At 38.1% G+C, this 26,292-nt stretch overlaps 1 protein-coding gene across 1 annotated transcript; it reads right to left on the minus strand.

Moving 5' to 3' along the window:
- Positions 1-1,371: 1,371 nt before the first annotated feature.
- On the minus strand, positions 1,372-24,436 carry LOC102235380 (neurexophilin-1). The gene is made up of 2 exons (XM_005796736.3): positions 23,885-24,436; positions 1,372-4,638 (listed from the first exon to the last, which is right to left on the minus strand). The coding sequence occupies exons 1-2, from the start codon at positions 23,939-23,941 to the stop codon at positions 3,865-3,867; spliced, it is 831 nt and encodes a 276-aa protein (XP_005796793.2). The 5' UTR covers positions 23,942-24,436; the 3' UTR covers positions 1,372-3,864.
- Between the last annotated feature and the right edge of the window lie 1,856 nt (positions 24,437-26,292).

Raw genomic sequence — 26,292 nt, forward strand, 5'->3', positions numbered from 1 at the left:
CTTTTATAACAAGACAAAACACACCCTGCCTGTGGAACGAGTTCTTTTAAGGAATTATTGACTTAAAACAAGCTCCTGTATCTTGCTGAATAGTTACTTATAAGTCTTATTTTGAGTGTACTAAGAAACTAGACCAAAATAATTTCATAACATTTTGTATTTTTGCAGTGAAAGCAGCGGTGAGGAACTTCACACGGCTGGGTTTGGTTCCAGCAGGATGGAGGTAGAGCGGGTCAAACGTAAACACCAGACTAACATGCAGAAATAAGCCAGAGGACGAGGTTACTAAAGTAAGGAAGAAAGATGCAGTTCAGTCATGCTGGTTGATGCTTTTGAAACACGTAAAACTTTGTATTCAATCCAGCAGTTCAGGAAAAGATCCTTCAAACAGGCATCAGAGATTCAGTTTGAGCTGTTGCCTAACCTGTAATGTTTGCTCCACGAAGACTCTGCGTTTATTTATTATTTCTGAGACGTGAAGCCAGCCAATCTGGTGTTTTCAGATTCCTGTCGCTAATCTTAGTTTGAGGATGAAGAGGCAGACAGATTCACGTGTCAACAAATGATTAAAATACTGTTTCATAAAATCAGCGCCCAGCTAAGAGAGGGCAGAAAAACAACATTCATGATGTCTGCAGGTGAATTTGCTGCGTTGTTCCCTGCAGATATCTTTGTGAACTGCTTATATTTGCTGTAGGGACTCAGAGTGACGAAGATAAGCTTTTTTCCAGTTTTATAAACAATTTAAAAACTTTGATGTGCAGATTTCCATGTCTTTGTTGTTTAAAACTATTCATACCTATTGAGCATTCACACACTCTGTCTTGTTAGAACTTAAATGTAATTTCTTTGGGTTTTGTTTACTATTGACCCTTTGCACATGACGTCACGCTCTCCGAAACTCCGCCCACTCCGCCAATACGCTCCTGGTTATTGTAAAGCCCATCAAAAACACACATCTGGTATCCTCATATTGCGTTTATGCGGTTGATTTCGCAGTAAAAATGGTAACAGGAGGCTGGGCGGTCGGCTGCACAAACAGACAAGGATGGAAACCAAACGTGTAATTTTATTTTATAACTTAATGAGGAAAGTGGCGGTGGCGATGATAGCAGCTGTTAATGACAATGACTGACAGCTCTCGGTGTAACCGCGGATTTGCAGCGATCGCTTTTTACAAAGGTAAGATGATTAACTTTTGCTTAGTAAGTATGCTTATAAACATATCAAATATTTTACTATGGCGAATGTGGTGTCTAACGGTTGGTAACCATGGAGACAGTGTCGCCCCTCATGTAGCCTAGCATGTAAGGAATAAACTGGTTAGCATCTCATCTTTTGTACGTTTTTAATGCTGCCTCGGTTTAAGGGGAAACGCTGTTCATGGAATAGTGACATAAATCATGTGGTGTGAATTCAAGCAAAGTCGGTAATTTGATCAACACGTCAGGAGAGAGAAGGTATGGGTCGGTTTTTAAGCTAGCTAATTCAAACGTCTGTAAATGCCAGCGACTGTGAGCCACAACCAGGTGTGTTACGTTCACAGACAAATTAGCTCGACTCGAACAAGTACAAGCCACGAATAAACGGGAAAAAACAACTTCAGTCGCTCTGTTCAGTACTCCGTCCCTCACTTCCGACGTCCATCATGGCGCCTCGATTTGCAAAGGGTCAATATTTTGTCCAAATGTTGGTATTTGTGCTACGGAGCCTCTAAAGGACATGGAGGATTTGTTTTTCTATTGCATTCTCTCACAATAATGTACTGATCATTTCATCAGTTCAGTTTTGCACCACAGAGTTAAGTATATATAAAGATGTTTTCACTGAGGCTCTCTATAAATGTGTATATATTTGCAGTTTTAACCCTTTCATGCATGAATTATGATCCCTTATGTGAGGATTGTTTCCAAAGTGTGTTTGATTTCTAAGATTTTTTTCATGTGATCAGTTGTAGGTTATTTGGAACATAGGTAAGAAGTATTTTTTTAAAATAAAAGTTACATACTGCACCTTTATGTCAATGAAGGTGCAGTAATACTAATACTACTACATCAGTAGTATTAGTCTTTACTTGACTCCACAGTAGAAGGAGGGATTGGAGGCATGTCTTTTTCTGCCATATTGGATTTACTTTGCAGTAGATGGCCAGTAGTTGGCTGTGTATTGTCTGACACACTAGCGTCCACTTCAGTGGTCTGTGTGCATTAAGTACATAAAAATCCACAGGAAACACAAGGTAGCTGTCCACTGCACTGACTGTTATGCATGAAAGGGTTAAATAAAATTTGTTGTCCTACTTTTGTTTTTTGTGCTGACTCTCTGTAAGTAAAGTGGCACAAAGAAGCAGCTAATGCTCGGGCCCCCACAGGACGGCTTTACATTTCCATCTGGGAACCAGCATGCTGCTTCCGCTCATCTCTGAACTTTATCACCAATGCCACACCACATCGGCATCGAACTGGATATCTGATCTGCTCATTGGCTCCTCACACCTGTCTTGTGAATGTTTCTTGTTAATTAACCAAAAAGTCGTTGTGTCCTCATAACCTTTCAACATGGGAAGATTTAGGCAACTTGATTTATTTCTTGGCTGTGCACTGATATTGTTTGTGTGTGTAACATGAGACGGGCCAGCTAGTGGCCGTTTATCTTAATGAGAGCAGTTAACTCAGGGCTAAACTGTGGCTGCTGGCGCCGTGCGAATACACCCCAACAATCCTCACTGTATATTCTCTTATCCTCCTTCCCACTGACTCGATTTTTAGGAACACATTTTGCGCTCTCATTGAAGCCTTAATTACATCTGAAAGAGATTAAATTATATGTAATTATTATGATAATATTTTCATTTATTCAAGATAACTGGGTTTACTTTGGTGAATGCAGTATTTGTCAGGAGAGAGAGAGAGAGAGCAATCTCCTGCACACAGTCAAAGTTATCAAGGCGTGAAATCAGGAATCCTGACGGCAACAAAATGTAATCTTTTTCATACAGAAGGGACAATAGACGGCGCCGCATACCCCACGTCTCCTTCTCCACTTTAATTAAAACAGCTCTGAATCTCTGCATCTCTCACCCTGCTACCTTGTACTCTCTCTCATCAGTGTGGAGGTTCCAATTCTGCACCGCCGTACAATCTCGTTATTGCCTTCACACCGAGCTTGTCCTAAGCCCTGGACCTGAAATGCTGCAAAGCAATTTCTTTTTATTTATACATGTTATTTGGAGGGGATTTAATTGAGGGATATACTGGGATTCGCTGATGTTTGTGTCAGAAGTTTTGGCATTGTTTTGGCACGAGTTCCCATAAACGTCTGCCCTTTGAAAGGTCTGAGCGTCACTTTAATGACGCTGCGGTTGGCTACACTCCACATTCATCTGCACTTTGTGAGCAAATGAATACTTTATGTTCCCCGTGGTCTGTTTAAATCATCTTTAGAGAGCGCAATGTTAAACACGACATGATAATTATCATAAACGCTGAATCTGTCTGCAGCTCTCTTGTGAATTACCGCACCATTTAAAAGCCCACTTTCAATTCTCGCGACTTTGCAAAGGGCGATTAAGAAGGACACTCAGATAAGATTCAGAAACGACTAAATTGGTTGGATGAATGCTGCGCAGTTGTTCGAGTTTCGAAATGGGACTGAGGTAAAATGTGTTGGTGGTAGTTTCACTGCCAGTCTCGGATGTTTCCTAAATGCATACTGTAGTTTGCATATATGTTTTTACATCTTACAATAGTCAGGCTACATGTTTTATTTTGTTTTAAGGTGTCTTGCTGACATTTTCCGCCCTAGTTTCCTCCTCACATGTTCAGTCACCCCCACTTTTCCTCTCTCCTACCCCTCATGCTTCCTCTAGCCTGAAGGCAGGTAGGGCATCTCATTGTGGTAGTTGTAGTCCGGGCAAACCTTCTGCACTAGGCGGTAGTCCGTACTGTAGAAGGAAATGTAGATACAGATGACTTTGAAAGGCTTGGAGCAAATCCAGGACACGTGGCTCTGGATCTGCTCCTGAAAGCAGGTCTTGGATGGATCGTAGTTGCACTCCGAGATGCGCTTGCTCCGATCCACCTTCTCGTAGTCCACGCGGCAGTTAAATATCTTGGAGTCTTTTGGGTAGACGACACTCTGGCGCTCCAGGTCAAACTCCACGGCCTTGACGGGCGGGACCAGGCTGACTGAGATGTTGCCCTGACCCGTCGAGTTGTGGCGAAAGTATACGCTGAAAGTGCCGTTGCCGTGATCCACAATCTTGCCGCTGATGAGCAAGTTGAGCCTCACCGTTTTGATGTTGGAGTAGAAGTCTCCCCAGCCGAACATCTTCTTGAACTTGCCGGTCTTAACGATCGGCCGGCGCTTGACCCTGGAGCTGGCGGCGTCTGGTTTGAGCGGGTCGCTGCCCAACATCTCCCAGAACTCTTGTTTGGGGAACTCCTGCTTGGAGAAAGGGACTGGGGAGCGGTAAGGCAGCTCCAGGGAGGTGGAGTTAGCAGCTCTGTTTTTACTGTGCTGCATCCATCGGCTCAGAGGCGAGTGAGAGGCTTGTCCGTTCAGAAGGCCCACCGTCTTGGAGGAGGCGTCCGAGGAGCTCTTGGAGTTGGAGGAGTCATCTTCTTGACCCATCACCACCTTGTGGTAGTTGGTGAAGATGGGGAGAAAATACAGAAGCCATTAGTGATTTTAAAAGGAACATAAAAGACTGCAAATTAAGAACAGAATATATGTACTTGATTACTGTAATTAAAGGGTCAGTATTATGTGTTTTCCAGCGATATAGTGGCATTTTGTACTGCAATGACTTTGTAATTTGACACCCTAAAATTGGGCCTCTGTTTCTTTAACAACTTTGCTTTCAAAAAGTCATCACAACATGGCTCCTCTATTAACCCTTTAACAACATTTTTACCAGCGTTTCACTGAGAAGTAGCTCCTATGACGAGCTCAGCATCTGCGTAGTTCCACCAGATGTTTGCTAATTGCCCCTGGCTAGTCTGAAGGAGCACAGACCTTTATTTTTTAAGATACTTAAAGAAACATATGCCTAAGACAAATATTACCCCTTTGACTGAACTATATTTCTATGATGCTTGTCGTCACTCGTTCCTTTTGGCTTTTGTTGTCCATTGTTGCTGTTATTCTTTACCGAAACATAATTGGCCACAAGCTACGCTCCTCAAAAGGAGACCCAATCACAGTCGCCGTTCACATCTGGGATTTGGAGATGGCGGACGGCCAGAATAGAACGGAAAAGAGAAATGGTCCAAACAAAGGCGGTGTGGGATGTAAAATTCACTTTATGACGTTCTGTTATGAAATATAAACACTCAACAAGCTTCTTAAGTTTCACCTTAATAGTGGTAGAGCAGAGTCAACTTCTCTAAAAAAAATTAGGTATTTGCTACAAAGGTGAGCAAAGTATGCCAGAAAAATTTAAAAAGTTGATTTTTCTGCGTTATTTAAATTTTTCTCTTCATGGAGAAAAGTTTAAACATTTCTTCTAGAGCAACCACGGACAGTACGTCTATGATCGTCTCTGTTCACATATTTTATTATTTTTATCTCCTATTTATCTACTCAGCAACTTAAGAAGTTTCTTTTGTTACATTTTATTAAAAAACACACAATTTTCTGTTTATTCAGTCAACATTTAATACAGGTAACACTAAATAATTGTCTGTTTTTTTAATTTAAATTCAGGATATGATGAAAAATTTTTGTTACAGAAAGATATTCAGCTCTGTTGGTACATGCAAAACCTCAGGTTTTTAAGACACTTTAGATTCAGTCATTAATTAATTGATAACTTGTCATACATTCAAAAACAATAATGTATGTTTATTGTTTTTGTCTTACTAAATCTTAAGATCTTACTAAAAACACTTAGTAAGATGTTAGTAAAAAACATCTTACTAAGTGTTTTTGATCTATATTTTAGTGCAAGTATCTTGAAATAATTGACTTGAAATAAGACAAACTATTTAATAGAACATGTATTTTTCATCAATATTAAGAATTATTTACTTGAAACAAGCAATTATGTCCTGCTAAAAAGTTAGTTTGTTTTATTTCAAGTCTACTGAGATATCTGCACTAAAAACCAGACCAAAATTACTTGGTAAGAGTTTGTGTTTTTGCAGTGCACTATGAAGATGTGTGTAACTTTGTGCACTTACCCAGAACACATTGTTCTTTTTAACTATTTTTATACCCCCAATTGTTTTGCGTTGTCACACAAACCGTCGTGTGTATTTCAGTCTCTTTTTACGTCAAACCCTCAAATTTCGCCATGTACTCTGGAGAGTTTCTTCTGCTTCTTACGCACTGCGATCAGAGAATCAGAGAGTTGGAGGAAGGGGAGATGGGCTGGCAGGAGAGCCCGAGAATAAAGTGTAATGTCCAATTACGACTTCCAGTGGTCTAATTAAAGAAAAAAAAACCTATTGGCGCACAAACAAAGCTGTCAGACGTCAACATCAGCTGGGGGGAGGAGGAGAGGAGATGGTGCTGCTGCACTCAGCAGTAGCTTTGTGAGGAATGTGTAAATGTGTGAGCGACATAATGGATAATTATTCAGTGGTAATGATCTATTAGCAGGTAGCTTCAGTCTAATGTCGCAGAGACGTTCTCAGCATTGTGGCAGCCTTTTGATTTGGAGAACGAACACACACACACACACACACATGCATTGTGAATTCTGATTTGTGTAAATGCAAACAATAAGTGATGCAAATGTAATATGTGTGTGCGCTTCACTTGAGTGGATTTTACAGAGATACATAATGCATGCATCGCTGTCTGTGCTCTGATCCAGTGACTGTCTTGACTGCCAGGGCTTCCTTATACAGGCTTAGTCAGGATTATTATGTCTGACTCATTTCTATTCCATTTTCTGCAGCTTTTTCAGCCTCAGTCGTATTTGTTAACTTGCAGCACAGTCAGTCAGTAGTATTGATTTTCTGTCGCTGTAAAAACATGTATTTCTTTTCATAAAGATAGGTATCACATTTCAAGTTCCACAAAAGGATTCCTGGTGATGTGGTTGTGGTCTCGTGTTTGGACTCAACTGAGAGGATTCACGTTTTTTTTTTTTGTTTTCTTAATCTGGCTTTATTCCTGAGGGAGCTCTGCAGGCCAGACGGTCTCTGCTCTGGCTACCTGCCTGCTGCTGCTGCGCTACACTGCCGCTGGGTTCCTTCAGATTCCCCACAGAAACCTGTAACAACCCCGACAACGACTACTTCCTGTTCAGTCAGAGGGGTTTGGTGCTTTATTTGAAGAAAAGTTGTTTTTTGAGAATATTTTTAACAGAAAAAGGAGCCCAAAAAATAATACTTTGATGAAACATCATTGCCATTTATGGAAGAGGATTAGGGCCACTGAAAAAAAAAATATATATTTTTTTACTTTCACTCACTAAAAGTCTGACTAGAAAAAAAGTAAAAATTCTGAGAAAAATTTAACTTTTCCCCAAAATTCTGACTTTTTTCACAATATTCAGACTTATATATATATATATATATATATATATATATATATATATATATATATATATATATATATATATATATATATATATATATTTTAAAAATTTCTGAAAATTCTGACTTTTTTACACATTTTTTCACTTTGTTCTTCTGAGATCAAAACTCAGAATTTTGAGGAAAAAAATCAGAATTCTGAGAAAAATTTTACTTTTTTCCCCAGAATTCTCAAAATTCTGGACTTAATCTAAAAATGCAGATCAAAACTCAGAATTTTGCTAAAAAAGTCAGGATTAAAAAAAGGTGAGGATTCTGAGATTAAAGTCAGAATTCTGAGAACAATTTGACTTTTTTTCAGGATTGTGACGTTTTTCCCAAAATTCAGAATTTCTTTTCCTACATTTTTTACTTTATTCTTCTGAGATCAAAACTCAAAGTTCTGAGAAAAAAAGTACATTTTTTTCTGCAAAATACTGACTTTAATCTCAAAATTCTGGCTTTTTTCTCAATAGAAAAAAAGTCAGAATCTTTTTTTCCAGTGCCTCTAATCTTTTTTCATAGCCACGGCTTCCATTGATGCACTACTTTATGTTTGATTTGTTGTTTGCAATAACTGCACTTAACTCCTACTGTTTCCAACAAAATTTCCTTCTGCAGTCGTAGAAGCTGCTTGATTTCTCTCAAACTGACCATTACATTTTGGGCCATTTTGTAATTATCGTGTTGGCCTGCGCGGTCGCTTTCCCTTCAAGCCGTCCTCAGCGTGGAGCCGGAGGAGCTGAGGACGTGGAGCGATGCAGTGAGTGTTGTGCTGTTGCTGAACAGAAGAGACTTAAGTGTCTGGCACCACTGGAGGCGTCGGATTCAGAACGCAGCATCTTTGTAAAAGACAAATGTTATCCTGAGCTTATTACGGCTGATAGAAAACCCTGAGCTGCTGCAGTAACGATTACTGCAAAAAAAAACAACCCAAAAATATTTGTTTCTACAGTCAAATTGGATTTTATGTTTTAGCTGCATGTTTGTATGTTTATGGTGAAAGATGTGGGATTATGTGCCATTTCTGTGCAAAAACAGTTTTCTTCTGTTAATATTTTAACAAGCTCTGCTGCTTTTACTCCACTCAGGGAAAACTGCATACTGCTACAACTCTTTTGCCTCCCTGCATTTAACTAGTAAAGTATATGAGCTGTGGTATCACTATCAGCAGTCCTCCAACTTTTGCTCTGTAAGCAAATTGAGATGGTAAAGAATAACCTCAGAGTTTAGTCTTCTTTTATTAGGGCAAAAGATTAATGCATTTCTTCACTTTAACAGAATGTTTTAAAGTGCATACGCACACATTATTTTAATCATCAAACCTTAAAGTTGTCTGATTTGCAGGGCCAGCCCTAGCCTTTTTGGGGCCCCAAGCGGCCCCCTCCATACCTGCATGGTTTATCATTCCTAAGTTATTCTATGCTGTCAGTAGCATCATTTGTAATTAGCTTATATCATGACAGTATTGTTATGACTGCTGATTTTAACCTTACAAGAGCAGAAAACCTTTTTTAAAAAGTGTTACGTTTGCCATATTATTTTAATTTTTGTGAAAGTAACATCAGCTGATTTACAGAAAACACGTTAAGAAGTTTGATCTCTTATATTTCCCCAGCAGTTGCAGCAGCCAAGAACAGGAAGAGATTAATCTATTATTTCTCTACCAACAATAAAACAATATAGAAATCATTTTCAATGTTTAATAGCATTTAGTTTACATTATTCAATGTTATTTCATGTAGCATTGATATATAGTCAAATATACAGCTCTAGAAAATTTAAAACCTCATGGTCATTAATAATAATATTTCTGAACTCTTCCTGAGTTAAAACATTAGTATTATTGTTTCTAAATGAATATGAACTTGTTTTCTTTGATTTATTTCAGACCTGAAAGCGCTGCATCTTTTTCATTATTTTGACCATTTCTTAATTTCTGCAAATAAATAAAAATGTTTTGCTCTGAATTAGGAGACGTGTTCTTAGTAGTTCATAGGATAAAAGAACAATGTTCATTTTACTAAAACATAAACCTATAAAAAGTTAAATCAGAGAAACTGATCATTTTAAGTGGTCTCTTATTGTTTTCCAGAGATGTATATATAAAATCATGCTACTCATGCTAACTTGGTGTTCTTGGGGGCCCCACGGTGGTTTGAAAGGTTAACTCACATATGCCTTGGGCCGGCCCTGCTGATTTGGGTATTTATATCACTCAAACAGGACGCAGCAAGTCATCCTTCAATGACAAATCAGCCAGACACATGGTGGAATGGCACTTTGGAAATGCCAGCGCAAATTCCTGTCAGCAGCGCAAGTTTGCTGCGTTTCATGGTCTTTGCTGGTGAGACTTATCCGGGCTTTAAGTACTGCAGGCGAAGTGTGGGCGACGGGCAGTCGGGCTCAGAGCGGGGGCGGAGGTTCGGGGTGATTCTGTCATTTGTCATGTGCGCTAAGTGAGTCAGGGGAACGGCTGGAGAGGAGGGGAGGTGACTGTGGCTCCGTCGCTGTGGTAATTGTGAGTCACTCAGGCTGAGTGAGCGCGGGCCGCGGGCCTTTCTCCCAGCAGGAAGTTCAGGAGGAGAGCCATCCTCATAAGCCGTCCTGCTCCACTGGCAATGATCTGCCTGTTGAAGTGACAGGTACTCGGCTTTAACGCTTTTTCCCTTTCTCGACCGATGCACACTGTTGATATACAGTAGCGCAGAAATCAGAGGCTGAATTAACCAATATATGTCCGATTAGTTTTACAGAGTCTGGTGACAGACAGACATAAAACATAAGGGAGATTAAATGTTGTCATTTACTTATATTTTGCTTTCAAGGAAATACATTTTTTTGTTTAGCTCCTAAAAAATCCTTTTTTGCAGTTTTCTGTGTTGTAGATTCTGTGTTGTCCAGGAAGTTTAAATAAAAAATATATTTTTTATATATATATATTTCATCAGACTTTCAAGTTCTTTCAAGTTTTACAAACTTTTCAAACCCTTTCAGTTTGTATTTAGCAAATTATGCATTGCTAATGTAATACAATAGTTGTTAGCTTGATCAAACTACTGAGCCTTTTTAAAGGGATGATATCATGTATTTTCCAGGCTCTTTGTGCCATTTTGTAATGCAATCAAGTAATTATGTTGTATTCAGTTATCAAAGCTCTCCATATAAAAACATTTAGAGATTGAAGCTCTAACTTTTGTGAAAATAGGTTTCCAGCTTTGTGAGAGGAAGCATTTATGCACAGCTGAATTTAGGGATCTATCAAACATGCATGACAGGATCAAAACAACACTGTATTTGATGAGGGAGTAACATTATAAAATGAGATAAAGCTCAAAGAAATCGATTTTACATAATACTCACACTTTGTTTCTTTACAATATACAGTATATGTATATATTCTGTGTGTTTCCAAGGTTTCCCTGGAGTAAAGAAATATTCCTGAGAAGTCTCTCATATTTATCCCAGTGGGCAAACCCAGACCATGCAGAGTTTCCTCCAGTCTGAGTTGGATGCACACGATGTTTACCCAGCGTGTCTTGACACATCACATGTGAAGCTAGCACAGAGTTTGGCACTGCAAAAACACAAAATCTTACCGAGTATCTTTGGTCTATTTTCTTGTATAGATACCTTAGTGCACTTGAAGTAGGACAAAACTAACTTACAAGCAACTATTAAGCAAGATAAAGGATTTTGTTTAAAATCTATAATTCATTTATATGGAAGAAAAAGTCATAATTCCACTGACAGATTATTTCACTTCTAACATGAGAAACAAGTCTTGCCACAAGTGAAATAATCTGCCGATGGAATTAGTACTTTTTAATTGGTTTATTTTAAGTTTGGCAAGTTTTTCTATTTATATCAGAGATTGTTTTCTTATAAACCATTTAACATTTAGCTATGAATCATTCAGACAAACAAAGTCTCCTAAACTCAACTGATGTACAATTAATGCGACAAATCACAGCCTAGCAAAAGGGTTAGGGCTAACCCTTGTAATGATGTGAGGAAACATTTTCTTCTCACACTACCTACCCACTAAAACCAGTTGACCATCGTTAAATTACCACGGCTTTCCTGAATATTGATGCTAACTACATCTGTCCCTTTAGGGCAGCGGTGTTAAACTCATCTTCGTTTTGTGCCAAATCAAGATCCTGAATGCTCTTAAAGGGCCGGTTGTGCCAGAATGTATTGATAAAACCTGTTCACAAACTGTTCAAAATATCAATAAATTCTTAAAATTAAATATTATTGAACATCTTTTCAGTCCCTCCAGCATTTCGTGATTTTTTTTTTTGCAAGAAAAATCAAAGTTTTTGTTGTACTAATTTGGAAATATTTGCGCTTATTTATGACGGCAAATGTGACTTTTTATATAGATCATGGACTATAATCTGACACCATTTAAGGATCAGGCAGCTGTTTAGTACAAGTGAGAAGGTTTATTGTCAATTTTTGAGAAAAATTGCAGTAAACTCCCAATTATGCATTAGTGCAAAAAAGTGCTGGGATTTGTTGATTTTTTTTTGGTGAATTTCCACGATAATTCTCAAGAAACTGGAGGGACTGATTGATATATTTGCCGGAAATTGATAAAAACTGCATTGATTCGATTGATAATATAATATTTAAGCACACTTTTTGGCCAGATTTGGCTCACGGACCTTAAGTTTCACACATGTGCTTCTTTGTGGTTTTTGTGGCTGTTTTTTCAGAGTAGAAACCAAAATTGAAGGACAAAAATGTGAATTTTGCATAATCTCTTTAAAAGATATAAATAATTATCCAAAGTCTGATTTTATGTTCCATATTTTTTATTAATTTGACATCAAGCTGATAACTGATGTCAATGAAAGTTTTGTTGATCATGACTGATTTGTAAAAGCAATAAAAACGGTAAACCATCCAGGATGGAGAATATTTAGCAGTGTAACTTTCCAGAGTGAACGTGTTTGACGGCGGCAGGTTGCTGTTTCTCATCCTGTCTACTGGGCACAGAGTGACAGACAGACAGACGACGCTGGTGATCAAAGTGGAGCGTTTACAAGCAGCAGTTCAAGAGCACGACGCCTCCCTGCGTCTCCACTACAGGAATCAAAGCTACAGCTGCAGAAAAACAGTGAATATTTGACGTCATGGCACCATCACCGCATTTTAAAAATGTATTATAGTAAAATGAAACATGATAGTCTGAAGGTTTTCCCACCCACTGTAAAACATTTGAGCTGCATTTAGTTGTGTTTACTGTCTTCTGCTTTTAAAGGCAAATAAATTTAGCCAGTTCTACGTTTTGTGAGTTTGTGAGAAATAAACTTACAGTAGTAAGTTGTGTTAACTTTTTGTTAGAGTTGAATTTTAAAAAAACCGAAAGAAGAAAAAGACTATTTCCCAGAATGCTTTGCGGCATGTTTTTGTATGCTGAGATGGATGTGCGTTACATTGATCTGACTCTTGTGTTTTATTAAGGAAAAATGTTTATTTTAATGTCCTGCTCACACCAAATGTTTTTGAGCTGTATTCATTGTGATGTTTAATAAAATTCATTATTAGATCAGTAATTTTGTTCACGCAATTTGAAACAAATTAAAATTATTCTAAAGTAAAATAAGTTATTTTAATTTGATGATAGAGAAATGTGTGATCTTTAACTAGTTTTTTCTTGCATTTTGTGAAATAATTATTTGGTTTAATTGCACCATTAAGTTAAAACTTAATGAATTTAAAAAAAACAATGTTTAGGAAACTTCTTGTTAAATCAACTTTATAAACTTTAATTTCAGAGTTAAAAGCGAAACAATTTTCTTGTCGACTTTAATTGCATTTTTAAGGCAGCAGGTGGACTTTCATTTTCAAGTTAAATCACCTTCATATGTTTTACAGTGTGGTTGTGATATGTCAGTTGTTCCTTTTATTGTTTTTCAAAAAACACTTGGAGTCAGGTTAAATGATTTATGAACACACAACAAATGCCTGGGCTGTGTACCGACACGTTCAATAACCGCTCCACTTTCCTCCTAAAGGCTTCATCTTTTAAATGACATTAATTTTTTATTAAAACACAAGCAGCTAAGGTTTTTGTGTCTATCACTGCCTCGTTCTTTACACCTCTCACCCCCTCCAGACGTAATATGCTCACTGCAGGAGGTTTCTCCGTTGCATGATTAAAGTCTGAAAGTGGCAGTGGCCTAATTATTCCGCCGGCTTGTGTAGATCTAAGAAGAGGTTATTGAGAGAAAGGTAATTTCTCCAGAAACAAGCCATTTGACTCAATGAATAATTTACTCTCGCTTCTTGAGGTCACGGGAGCTTAAGGTCTGCCGTGGGTGACTTGAGTCTTTTTATTTGAAACTCTTCCCCCCGATCCATCCAGTCTTTATGCATCCTCAACCCTTTCGCCCGGCTTATTCTGCACACGCTCAGTCGGTGTGCGGCTCCCCGGGGAGCCGAGCTCATTTCGTATGTTCAGAATGAAGCCGGGCTTTGAATTGCCTATCAAATTTTTACATTATATGAAATCGACAAGTTGGCGGTGTGAGGAGGAAGGAGAGTGGCGGCAGGGGACGCTTTCGCCCCGACTCTTTACTGCAAAGTCCAGGGCAAAGCAGAGTCTGATTGAACTCACTTGATTAAAGCCATTAATGTAATATTAACACCAGTAATATATCCAGAAATAAAACTAAAGATGTGCAATAAGACATTCAGCTCAGAAGACAAGGTTCACCAAATTTTGCCAAGTTTCTTTTGTCTAGTTTAGTGCAAATATCTTAGTACAATAGAAATAAAACAAAACTGACTCATAAGTAACTTAGCAAGATGTGGATGCTTGTTTTAAGTTAATAATCACTTAATATTTCACTTATATGATTGGAAAAATGTCTTGTTGTAGGTGAAATAATCTGAAAGATGCTAAGAGTAGGTGAATCTTTCTAATATTGTTTATTATGCTTCAAAAATACAAAATATTACCAATTACCATATTGGACTTGTATGTAAAAAGATGGTCAAATCAATTAATATTTTGTGTAGAGTTTATTTTAACTGTTCTTGTATGTTATATATTGAAATAGTGTTTGTGACGCTACAAGTCAATCCATAAGATTGTATTATTTTAAAAGAAATGTCTAAGAATAATAAATTGTTCAAATTGGCTCTTCATTTGATCTTGATTATATTTGTGAACTTTTGTTGTATATCTTTATTTGTAAGTTGTGACTTATTTACACTTATATGTATAATTTACATAATTATTATTATTCACTGAGTTTAACACGATCGTTCATAATTACAAAAACGTGACGTGAAACATATTTAAGCGCAAACCATGTTGTATTTTGGAGAGAGGAAGTCTTTTATTTTGAAGAACGCTTAACAGGATATGGTTTTGTCTTTCGTCGCTATCTTTCTGCCTTCCGTGGAATTCGGTTGCTAGGTAACGAGCAGCCGTTGCCGTTAGCAGTTGTCGCCGTTGTTTGAACAGACAATATTCAGCGAAGACACCCGAGCCTCCATTACGATTGAAGAAACTTTCACTCGGTAATAATGTTGATTATATTTATATTTAATGTGAACTTTTATGTGCAGATACTGTATGTACATTCAGCTAATGATTTGATAACAGTTTTTCAAAGATTTTTTTGCTAACTATTCTGATATCAAAACTTATTCAACAAGTCGCTGTTGAGACTTTTATTTACAATTACGCAGAACAGCAATGAAGCAAAACGCTCTTAAATATAGAGGTGATTCACTTTGTAATAACCTTAAGAAAACATTCAAAAATTATGCAAATTTTTAAAGGTATGTGGTTTTGATCGCTTCTTATAAATTTGTGTTGTATTTGACATTTTTATTCTGGCTTAATATTAATTTTTCCATTTCATAGTGGATGTGGGCTGATTTCTTCATCTGCAAAGCTGCTCTTTTAAAACCTATCTTATGGTTTTTGCATTGTTGGTATGCAGGGTTGTGTGGTAACTAGTTACATTTACTCAATTATCATCTACTTGAGCAACTTTTTTTGGAAAAAATTTACTTTTAGGAGTATCTTTACTACGCTGTACTTTGAGTAATTTTATTATGAAGTATTTTTGCTCATACTTGAGTAAAATTTCTGGATTTTCTACCTACCAAACATGTTTTAGCCAAAAATGTACCACACCTGCAGTTTTAGTTAAAGTTTCATAAATTTTTTTATTGGAAAAAAAAAAAGAGATTTGGAAAAATTTATTTTGCCTGATTTTAATTTTTGTTACTTATATGGATTTTTGTCATTTTGGTTCTTATCAAAAAAAATTCCACTTAACTTTATAATTTGGTCCATCTGATGATGTAATTCTTAAATATTAAATGGTAAGTTAATCAGTTACTCAGTACTTTTTACCAAATACTTTTTACTCTTATGTGAGTAAAATTTCTGGATACTCTACCCTACTCTGTTTGCGCAAATACAATATTATGTTCTAAAATATTCTAAATTATAGCTTCAACTCGCTGTAAAGTGGGAATCTTGGTATAAACCAAAGTTTTTTGGTTCTTTTAATTTTGGGGGTAATTGCTCCCCTTCACTCTGCAGTGGTCCATTCTCAGCTCAGTTAAGAAATCAATGTTAAAATTTGTGCACTCAGCCAAAATCCTCGCACTCTCTCTGTGGCTGTGCTCTGCTTTTTTAATTGAAATCCCCTGGACGTTCCCTCTGCAGGTCAGTTCTTGACATCTACACCGCTCTGACCCTGAAAACCAGTGTAGCGTCGCCGGCCGGCCAGCCGGCGCGCTGGTGAACAGCACGCTCTGGGTCCATCCATGCAGAACTGACTGTTTACAGATTGTCAGAGAATTGAGAATATAAATGGGCTCTCGCTTGCTGCTCTAGCTGTGGTGTGGTATCAAACGGTCGTGGTCACACTGAGAGGAGGCCGGCGTGTGCCTGGGCGCCTGCGGCATCAGGAACACTTCGGTTTCCCTCCCCTCCGACCACTGACAGCCCGGCGTTCCCCCTTCAATAAACCCGCATCCCCTGATCCCAAAGCGCCGTTTCTAATATCGTCGAGTTGCCAAAACATCTTGAAACAACGAAAAGTTTATTTAATATCGACTCCCTCTGAATCTTCACGAAACATTTACACGATTTCTGCTCTTCTCAGCTCCAGCTGAAGCGCTCTGAAATTAAAATGAGGATTTTCCTGTTTGTTCTTCTTCATCTCCGTGTGAAAGTCAAACGCATGTTTATTCGGATCCCCAGGGAGTCCCACCTACTCGTTCCACCGCTTTCCTTTAAGCTGCGCACTGTAACCGCCAACCTACGGATATCCTTCCACTGCTTTGTCTCCCAGGGAGCATTGCCACAATAAATCATAAACGTTTTCTATCTGAGGACGGCTTGCTGCTTCCAGCTGTCAGAGTTTTCTGCAGCTGGACGGCTGCAAGCCGGAGGGAGGGTCCGACTCGGCGGTCCAGGAGGGATGAAGTGACCCTCTGGGGTCACACCTGCTGTGGTTCTGAATAAGTCCAGCTGTTTTACCCTCCCAGGCAGGTGGTTCAACCACTTTGCTATGTTTATATTTTGTTTCTGGGAGTGCTTAGTTTGTGTACATGAAAGAAAAAGACAAGAACATGTTCAAGAACCATATATTGTGACCAGATGTCAACAAATCCTCCTTGTTTAGGGGTAAATTAAATTTTAGGATTATTTTTTTTATTTTTTAGGGCGTTGTTTATCTAAAATTATGCCTTTTTTGGAAATTATGTGGATAAAATTAACAATTGTAATCCAATATATGTACAGAAGAGGATCAGGGCCATTGGAAAAGAAAATAAAAAATTCAGATTTTTTTTTTCTCAAAAAAAGAGTACATTTCTGCCAAATAATCCAGAAATTTTGAGATTAATCTAGGACATTTTTATAGAAAAAACAAGAAAATTCTAAAATTTGATAGAAAAAAAGCTCAGAAATTTTGAGATTAATCCCAGAAATTGTCTAAAAAAACCCTAAAAATTTCTGAGTTTTAAAGTAAAAAAATTTCCACTTTTAAATTCCAACTTTTTTTTTCTCACAAATTTCTGAGATTTTTTTTCTCACAAGCACAGAAATTCTTTTGTAATTTTTTTAAATAGAAAATTTCTGAGATTAAACTCGAAGTTACTCCTCCTTTCCACCCACAGAGGCACTCATACGCCATTGACTTTAAAATTAGACTCAAAATTGTTTATGCATCATCAGGCAAATCTAGTATTAAAACTCATATCTGATTTGATTTACTTTCTAAGAACTGTAACAGACTTAGGAAAGTTAGGAAGGAGAAGGAAACTTTTATGTTCTGTATATATACAGTATATATATATGTAAGTATATATGGGAAAAAGACTTTCTCTTTAATCTACTTACAGTTTCAGTTTGCAATAAAAACAATCAGAGATGAGACTGATGCAGATGAATTTGTTTTACCGATAAAAATAATTTCTAAATTTCCAATTTGTGCACAACCTGCATTAGTAAATCCAAATGCTGTTCAGCAGGAAATCCCAGACTGCTGCAAATGTTGCTTATACTTTTGGCCTGTTCTGACTCATACAACCTCATTTGAAGCTTAAATCCAACATTTACCATGAAAATGAACAAAACACTTGTCGGTTAATTTATAGCTGTGACAGTGATGCATGAAAATAAAAGGACTGCAAAATTATCTCTAGATATGCATCAACGTATGTGGTCAAACTTGGTTTTTCTACTAAAGTTAATACATTTAAAGGCTGGAAAGAACTGGAAATGTTAGTTTTGATGATTTTATTTAACTTTAGCTGATTACCTGATTACAGCCAATGAAGGGAAAATTGACCTATTGATTATTGCATTACTTGCTTAAATGAAGTTTTTACATTTGTTTTTTAGTACTTTTTAACCGAAACAAGAATCCTCACCGCAAAAGCACAAAATCTTACCAAGAGTTTTTTGTCTGGTTTCTTGTGCAAATATCTTGGTACACTTGAAATAAAAGAAAACTAACTTAAGTAACTTATATTTAAGTCAATAATTCCTTAATATTGCAGAACCAGAACTTTTTCATCAATATCAAGAAATATTTACTTAAAACAAGCCTCTATATCCTTCTCATAAGTTACTTTTAAGTTAGTTTTGTCTAAACTGTGTATTGTGTGTTTGATAGCCCTTGTTGATTCCTTCATGTCGTTCTGTAAACAAATCCGGTTCATATGTGATCATTATCTGGTCGTAAGTTGTGCGTTTAAAACCGGACTGTTGATGTTTTCATGTCTCAGCTTTGACATTTCTAAATATTTTTCTTCTCTGTTACATTCATCTAAAACGTGTCAAACTGGAGGCCCGTGGGCCAAATCCGGCCCGCCATATCTTTTTATGTGGCCCTCTAGATTCCAGACTAAACACTAAGTGTGCTTAAATGTTGTTAGTCAGTCAATGTAATCAGTCAAATCATTGCAGTTTTTATCTGTTTATTGCCAAATTATATCAATCAGTCCTTCCAGTTTCTTGAGAATTATCGCAGACATTCACACAAAATCAACAACTTTTTTGCGCTAATATCTAATTCGCGCAAAAAATTGGGGGTTTATTGCAGGTTTTTCTCAAAAATTGTCAAAAACGTTCTCACTTGTACTAAATAGCTGCCTTAGCCTTAATTCATGTCAGATTATAGTCGATAAATAATAAAAAGTCACATTTATCTTCACAAATAAGCGCATATATTTCCAAATTATAACAACAAACACTTTGATTTTAGTATAACGAAATCCTGGAGGGACTGAAAAGATGTTCAATAATAAGATAAGATAAGATTTATTTGTCATTGTCATCAACAGATTACGAGATTGAGATTTGCTCGACTCGAGTTAAGATGCAGGTTATGTGTATATACGTAATATACAAAGATAAAGAAATAAATAGTACAAAATGAGAAATAAATAGACATCAGAAGATGGTTGCAGCGCCTGGAGGTGTCGCACTAATGTGTAATTTTAAGAATTCATTGATATTTTAACAGTTTGTGAACAGGTTTCATCAATACATTCTGGCACAGCCGACCCTTTAAGAGCATTCAGGATCTGGATTTGGCCCAAAACCAACACGAGTTTGACACCGATGCTCTAAAACAAAGGCTGATCCCACGTCAGCGCATCTCGTCGTTTATTTTAGAGATGACTCACGTCAGATGGTTTTCTGCCAGATAAATGTTTCATTGTGCAGCAGCATGTCCAGAATCTGAGCGGAAATGCCTCTTGAATGATTGTTGTTTTCCTTTGAGCATCTGTGTGGGACATACGGCGGAGACAGGAGGTTCATGAGCTTTGACAGCAGAGCAGCGACCCGGCGCAGGATTAGCGTTAACGGAGAAGGTTTGGTTTTCTCTGGATTGGGATGATTTTTCTGCTTGTGTGGGACGTATCTGTAAGGACAAGGTGGCTGACCCCTCCAGGAGGACTGGCGTGAATCTGAGAGTTTGTGACAGTTCAGAACGGAGAGGCGAGTCCGATGTGGTTAGAGTCATCGTCCATCTGCTTCTGCGTTTTAACCTCACACACAAATCTGAAGGTACACCCAGTGTGTAGCTCTGCTTTGCGAACTGTATGCAAACTGTTATCAATTAATCAATCAATCACTAACCACTCACTGTCAACAAGTCAAAAGGAAACAGGAAGAAGAAAAATCTGCCACTTTCTCAATAATTACAACATGAACTTTCAGGGCTGCATGCATTAAATTAACAATATAATTTGTAAACAACATTATTAACTCAAAATTGCATCAAACTTAATATTTTTTCTTATAACGTGTTTTAAATTGATTTATAGTATTGCATTTTTCAACTCCTCTTCCAAACTCCACCAACATGCTTTTGTTTTAAAGCAGTTTCGCTTTTGAAATCGTGTTTCCTCCTGTTATTTCTGTCATTCAAACATAACATAAATAATATTTCTAAATTAACCAAATCTCTTCGTTTCAAGATGTTTGATTTAATAAACTTTATTCAATTCTAGCTCCAGAGTATTCAGCATCTGAACATTACTTATTTAATGATGCATTATGATAAATAAAACGGTTCTAGTGCAAGTTCCTAAAGGTCTTATGTGTTGTCTGGATACCAAATACCTACAGCTCTGAAAAAACTAAGAGACGACTTTAAATGACCAGTTCCTCTGATTTTACTCTTTATAGGTTTATGTGTGAGTAAAATGAACATTGTTCTTTTATTCTATGAACTACTGACAACATGTCTCTGACATTCCAAGCATAAATTTAGTATTTATTTTCAGAAAATGAGAAATGGTCAAAATAATGAAAAAGATGCAAATAATGCAAAGAAAGCAAATTCATATTTGTTTAGAAACAACAATACTAATGTTTTTACTCAGGAAAAGTTCAGAGATCAATATTAGGTGCGATAACCAGGAGGCTTTCAGTGCAGTGGGCTCTTAGTTTCTCCAGAGCTGGATATAAAAATGTTGCATTATGACCTTCAGGTTTGTTGAAACACAGAAATCCAGATTTTATTAGGATGAAATGTAGCAAGCAGAAAGCAGACGCAGAACAAAGCAGCTCTGACTCTCACGGCCACAGCGAGGCAACCTGATGCTCCTTTCCACAACATTTTATTCCTCATTGTGCTCAGAATGGACGCAGAAAGAGCCGCCGGGTCTGAAGGTTATGTTCCTCTGCTGCAGGGTTTCTACTCCTGTTAACGTGTTTGATTAAAACATTTTAAACTGCCGTGCTGAGTAGGAGGAGGACTGCATCTCAAGGCAAAGAGGAGCAATCTTGAAATAATTGCAGGTAGAAACGGCCTGTTTTCCCCAGCAGAGTTCAGTGTCCTGTTTGAGGGCACTTCATCCTTTTATTGGTAGATGCTCATTTTGTTGAGAAAGAGTCGCATTCAATTAACCTCATCCATCCCAAATCCCATGAACCGCTCTGCACTCTGCTGTGCATGCAGCACTCGGCTACCAACTGTTTCCCAGGAGCTTTTCCACAGGTTTAGATGTAGAAACCTTCCTGTTTTCACCCATTCTCCTGTTCTTTCTGCTCATCTCTACATCTGCACCGGATTACAAGCTGTGCGTTTCTGGTTTAACTCCACAGCTGCTTAACAGACAAACCAGAAGTTTGTTTTTTTTTTTTAAGAAATGCACCGATCAACCGGATCAGATAGTTTGGATAACCAATTTTTAAAAATATAATTAACTCGATGTACCTCACTAGTCTTACCAAACAAGGGGAAGCAACATTTAGTTTTATCAGAACAAGATTCCTACTAGTTTATAAATTATTCTTATTAAACATGGGGATGCAGTTTTATACTTTTACTTTTCTGTTTATCCAGAGAAACTCCTATTAGTTTATAAATTGTGGAGTACTTTTTGTTTTTCTTTTATTTTGTTTGCATTTCCTCTAATTCATGTAAAGCACTTTGAATAGCCTTGTTGCTGAAAATGGGCTACATAAATAAAATTACCTTACTTTAACTCTGATCACTGAACTGCAGGCCAAAGACGTTCTTATGACTTCTGTTCATTTCAGAATCAGCAAAACAGCTGCAACTGTTTTCTATTTTTTTAAAAACTGGATGAAAATTAGAGCTTTATATAATTTCCTTCAGCGTCTGTTGGATTCAAAACATCAGACAATAAAAAACAAAGGCCAAACCTCAAAGTAAACTAAAACAAGGCCTGGTAAAGCCCTATTGATCTAGTGTTTAATGACTATTGCATTCTGTGATATGAACAGAAAGTGTAAATTAAGCTGGAAACTTTTCATAGTAAATGTGAAATGCTTGCTTTGTGTTTGGAGCTGCTAAATATCCAACTGTCATCCCAAATCTTCCACAGATTATCATCTTCATATATGCACATCGGCGCTCCAAATCCAGACAGCTCACTGATGAAGAATAACACAAAACGCTGCCAAAAATAAACAATTTCTCAAGTAGTCAATTATACAACTCAGATGGTTTGGATTATTCATAACCCTCCATTCAAACAGGGAGAATTAGCATTTGAAACACATCATTAATCATATAAACAACAAGCGGAGTGGCACCTTGTATTAATAGACGTCGCTCGCGAAGGATCCCTGGAGACCCAGCCTGTCTGGGAATTACTACAGAAAATAATCCAAATCAGAATTTTTAATGCAGAGTGGGTTTATGTGATTATATTATTAAGTGCTCCTCTGCTGCATAAAAAAAGGAATTACTTAATATATTAATTCCTTCCTAATTTATCAATGTCACAGCTAATGAATTAGTGCAGATCTCCTGCTGGGAGACGTCATGTTTTCAGTCAGAAACACGGTCTGGCAGGGCGGAGAGGAAAAAGCCCAGAAATTAAAGATGACAAGAGCACAAAGCTCGTCACTTTACTGGGAGAAAGGCAGCAGACAAAGGGAAATACTTCCCAGATTTTCAGGGAGCGGGAAAAACTTTCTTACTGCTGCAAGTCAGAAGAATCTCAATCACAAGGTGATGATGAGCGAACGGAGCAGATCCTTCATCAGCTTCTCCAGAGTCTGCAGGCAGCCCAGGGGTTTCCCAACACAGCCATGGTTTTCAAGTTTCCTCCAGTGGATCCAGAACTGTGGTCTCATTAGAAAGCTGCGTTTGAATCCCTCAGCATGAAAGAGGAGTGGGCGATTTAAATTTGATTGCAGGTTATGTAAGGATGGCAGCGTTTATTCTGAGTTCAGCGCTGCAGGTTTTGCCCTTTTGGATTCAGACAGTTTGGGTCTTTGTTCATCAGTCACACTGTATGATTATGATGCTGCAATTAGTTTGAATTAAAATGTGTATTTTTTTTTCTTTTGTTTACAAAGAGGTAAGTTGATCATCTTGGCAACACTTTGGTAAATAAAACGTGCGTCCTTATAATCTGTGTTTTTCATTAAAAGTTCTCCATTTTCACCTTCGTTTTGCACTTTATTTGACTATATTACAATGTGTCGCCGCTCTGTTAAAGAGCGCAAACATCAGAATGGATGACAGGTTGGGACCCAAAACGCGCCCGGCACCGTAATCCTCCTGGGAATAATGTCAGCGCAGCTGCCCGTCCGGAGCCGAACTCAGCCCTGCTTTCTGCCTAATTAGAAAAATAACATGAAAATCAGCATTTTCAGCATCCAACAAAACAAACAATGACTCCGTTTGCATCTTGGCACAAAGAAACAGCTGCACGTTTCACGCAAATCTGTCATGTTCGAATAAGTTGTGAAGTTTTTGTGGATTCAAATCGAAACGAAGCAGCTCACGGTGCGCGCGCCACGCATGGGGGGACAGCGAAAGGTGCGTGGAAAGCAAAGTGTGACTTTCTGCCCACTCCCACTCTTTTCTTACCAAACAAGCGGTTCCGTTGAGGAGGAGCAGGATGAAGCCGCGGTTGGGACGCATCATTCCGGCGAGTAAATCTCAAAGCCGCCCCTCTCTTGAGAGAATAATTAAAATCAAAGAAGAAGAAGAAGAAAACCCAGCAGAGGGTCTTTTTCCTGCTTCAGGAGGACGCGCTTCCCACGGCACCGGATCCGGATCCCGCTGGGCTGCCGCACGGTCCCATATCCAAGGCACAATGAAGTGCTGCTCCCGCAAACAAACAACACAAGAAGCGGACTTGCAGCGCCCTGGTCTGTCTGATCTCTCCCCCCGCCTCTCCAGATCCCGTGTCTGAACTCAAATTAGTTCAGCTGCGAGAAATCCAGTTATATACGGTTGGCTGTTGTCATCCATTTACCAAAAAAAAAAAAAAAAAAAAAAAAAAGGAAGAAAAGAAGAAGAAATCATGAAGTGATCCCAGCTGAGAGTGATGCTGGTAGAGATCCTGGAGGAAGGAGCTGCAGCCTCCTGCACAAACTGAGCGATGCTGAGACTGGCAACAGAGAACAGACGCTTTAGCAGTTTCTTTTCTCCCTCTCTCCCTGTGTGTGTGTGTGTGTGTGTGTGCATATCCCCCTCTTCATCAGATGCCTTTTCTCCCTCCCTCCCTTGTCTCAATTACTCTCCTCCCATCTCAGTCTTCACCTTTTCCAGGTACTTTATTTCCATCTCTTACTTATTCCAGTCAATAGTGAAAGAATTTGCTCTCCTTTCTGAACTGCTTCTCTATTCCAGCAGTTGTTTAACCCAAAGGTGCCCTCTTCTGTAGTTTCCTGCATACATTTCCGTCAGTGAATACATTACGTTTCGCAAAAGTATAAGTAGCGTTCAGCACATGAATAAACATTGAAGTAAACAATTTCATTTCAGCTGTGTGGGGTGAAAGGTCAGCCTGCACTTCTCTCTGGAGTCTTTTGCAAACATATTTTATTGCATTTAGCTCTGTTCATCAGCCTCCCTGTCTCTGCTAAATCCCCACAGCATGATTCCACTACCACCATGTCGAGGAGTGTGTTTCTGGGTGATGTGAAGTGTTAATTATTTGCTTCTTCCACATGTTGTCTCTTTAACGGTGAAACAGAACAATATAATAAAAATAATTACAATAAAGCGATGTGGCGTTGGTGCGTATTTTTTATTTTTTGTCTGTAACAGTCTGATGAATTTTCTTTCTGTGTGAATAGGGAGCAGATATTATTGACCCTTTGCACGTGACGTCACTCTCTTCGAAACTCCGCCCACTCCGCCATGACGGGCGCCAAAACAACCTTTGCGCTCCTGTAAAGCCCGTCAAAAAACGCACATCTGGCGGCCTAATGTCGCTTTTATTAAGTTGATTTGGCATTAAAAAAGGTCACAGGATGCTGCGCGGTCGGCTGCAGAGAAAAGAAATCACATGTTGCATTGCGACTAGACATTGGTAACCATGGAGACAGTGCCGTCATGTAGCCTAGCATGTATGGAAAAAACTGGTTAGCATCTCGTGTTCTGTGCGTTTTTAATGCCGCTCCGGTGTGAAGGGAAACGTTGTTTATGACATAATAATATAAATCATGTGGTGTGAATTCAGGTAAAGTCAGTAATTTGATCAACACGTCAGTAGAGAGGAGGTTTGGGTCGGTTCCTCAGTTAGCTGTTTCAAACTTTTGTAAATGCCACCAACTGTGAGCCCCAACCAGGTGTGTTACTTTAAAGGACAAATTATCTGGACTCCAACAAGTAGAAGCCAAGAATAAACTGGTAAAAAAAAAAATTTGGAAAACAATTTCAGTTGCTCTGTTCAATACTCCCGATCCTCACTTCAGACCTCCGTCACGGCGCATTGAACGATTAAATACAAATGGTCAATAAGTTTTAGTTGGTACATGAATTATTCCATATTTAGTGTTAATGAAATTAAAAATAAAAGTGACTGTTTTTCCTGTTAATCCTGACATCAGTTTAGGTGTACGCCGATGTCTTGGTAGGTTTTGCCAGACAGATTTTTGGACGATGACACGATTTTGAGTAGTTAAAAGCTTGGGTTGTGATTTTATAAACTAACTTTGAGTCAAACTTCTTATAAACCTTCTTGTTTCTCGGTCTTCATGATCCATTTTGTTCTCTACAAACCTCTGAAGATTTGACAGAACAGCTGGGTTTAAAGTTGGGTATACATTACAGACACTATTGCTTACATTAGGTTATATTCAGTGGTGTACAACACACTTTTCAGATTTTTATTAGCATAAAATTGAATAGCATGCATCCTTTTCCTTTGTGTTGTGTTGGTCCACAAGATCCCAATAAGACTCTTGCAGTAGCAAAATAAAATCCATAGAAATCACAAAGTCTTGAGTATTTTCTTCCTCATCAACCTCCAGGCTGATTTCCAC

This window comes from Xiphophorus maculatus, chromosome 16 (genome assembly GCF_002775205.1).
Source record: "Xiphophorus maculatus strain JP 163 A chromosome 16, X_maculatus-5.0-male, whole genome shotgun sequence".
Classification (NCBI taxonomy): Eukaryota; Metazoa; Chordata; class Actinopteri; order Cyprinodontiformes; family Poeciliidae; genus Xiphophorus; species Xiphophorus maculatus.

What these genes read in the sequence shown, in the direction of transcription:
- LOC102235380 (XM_005796736.3), bottom strand. Translation starts at nt 23,941, where the DNA reads ATGATGCGTCCCAACCGCGGCTTCATCCTGCTCCTCCTCAACGGAACC. An exon ending in TCAACGGAACCGCTTGTTTG is followed by an intron (nt 4,639 to 23,884) that starts GTAAGAAAAGAG and finishes AACTACCACAAG; the next exon opens with GTGGTGATGGGTCAAGAAGA.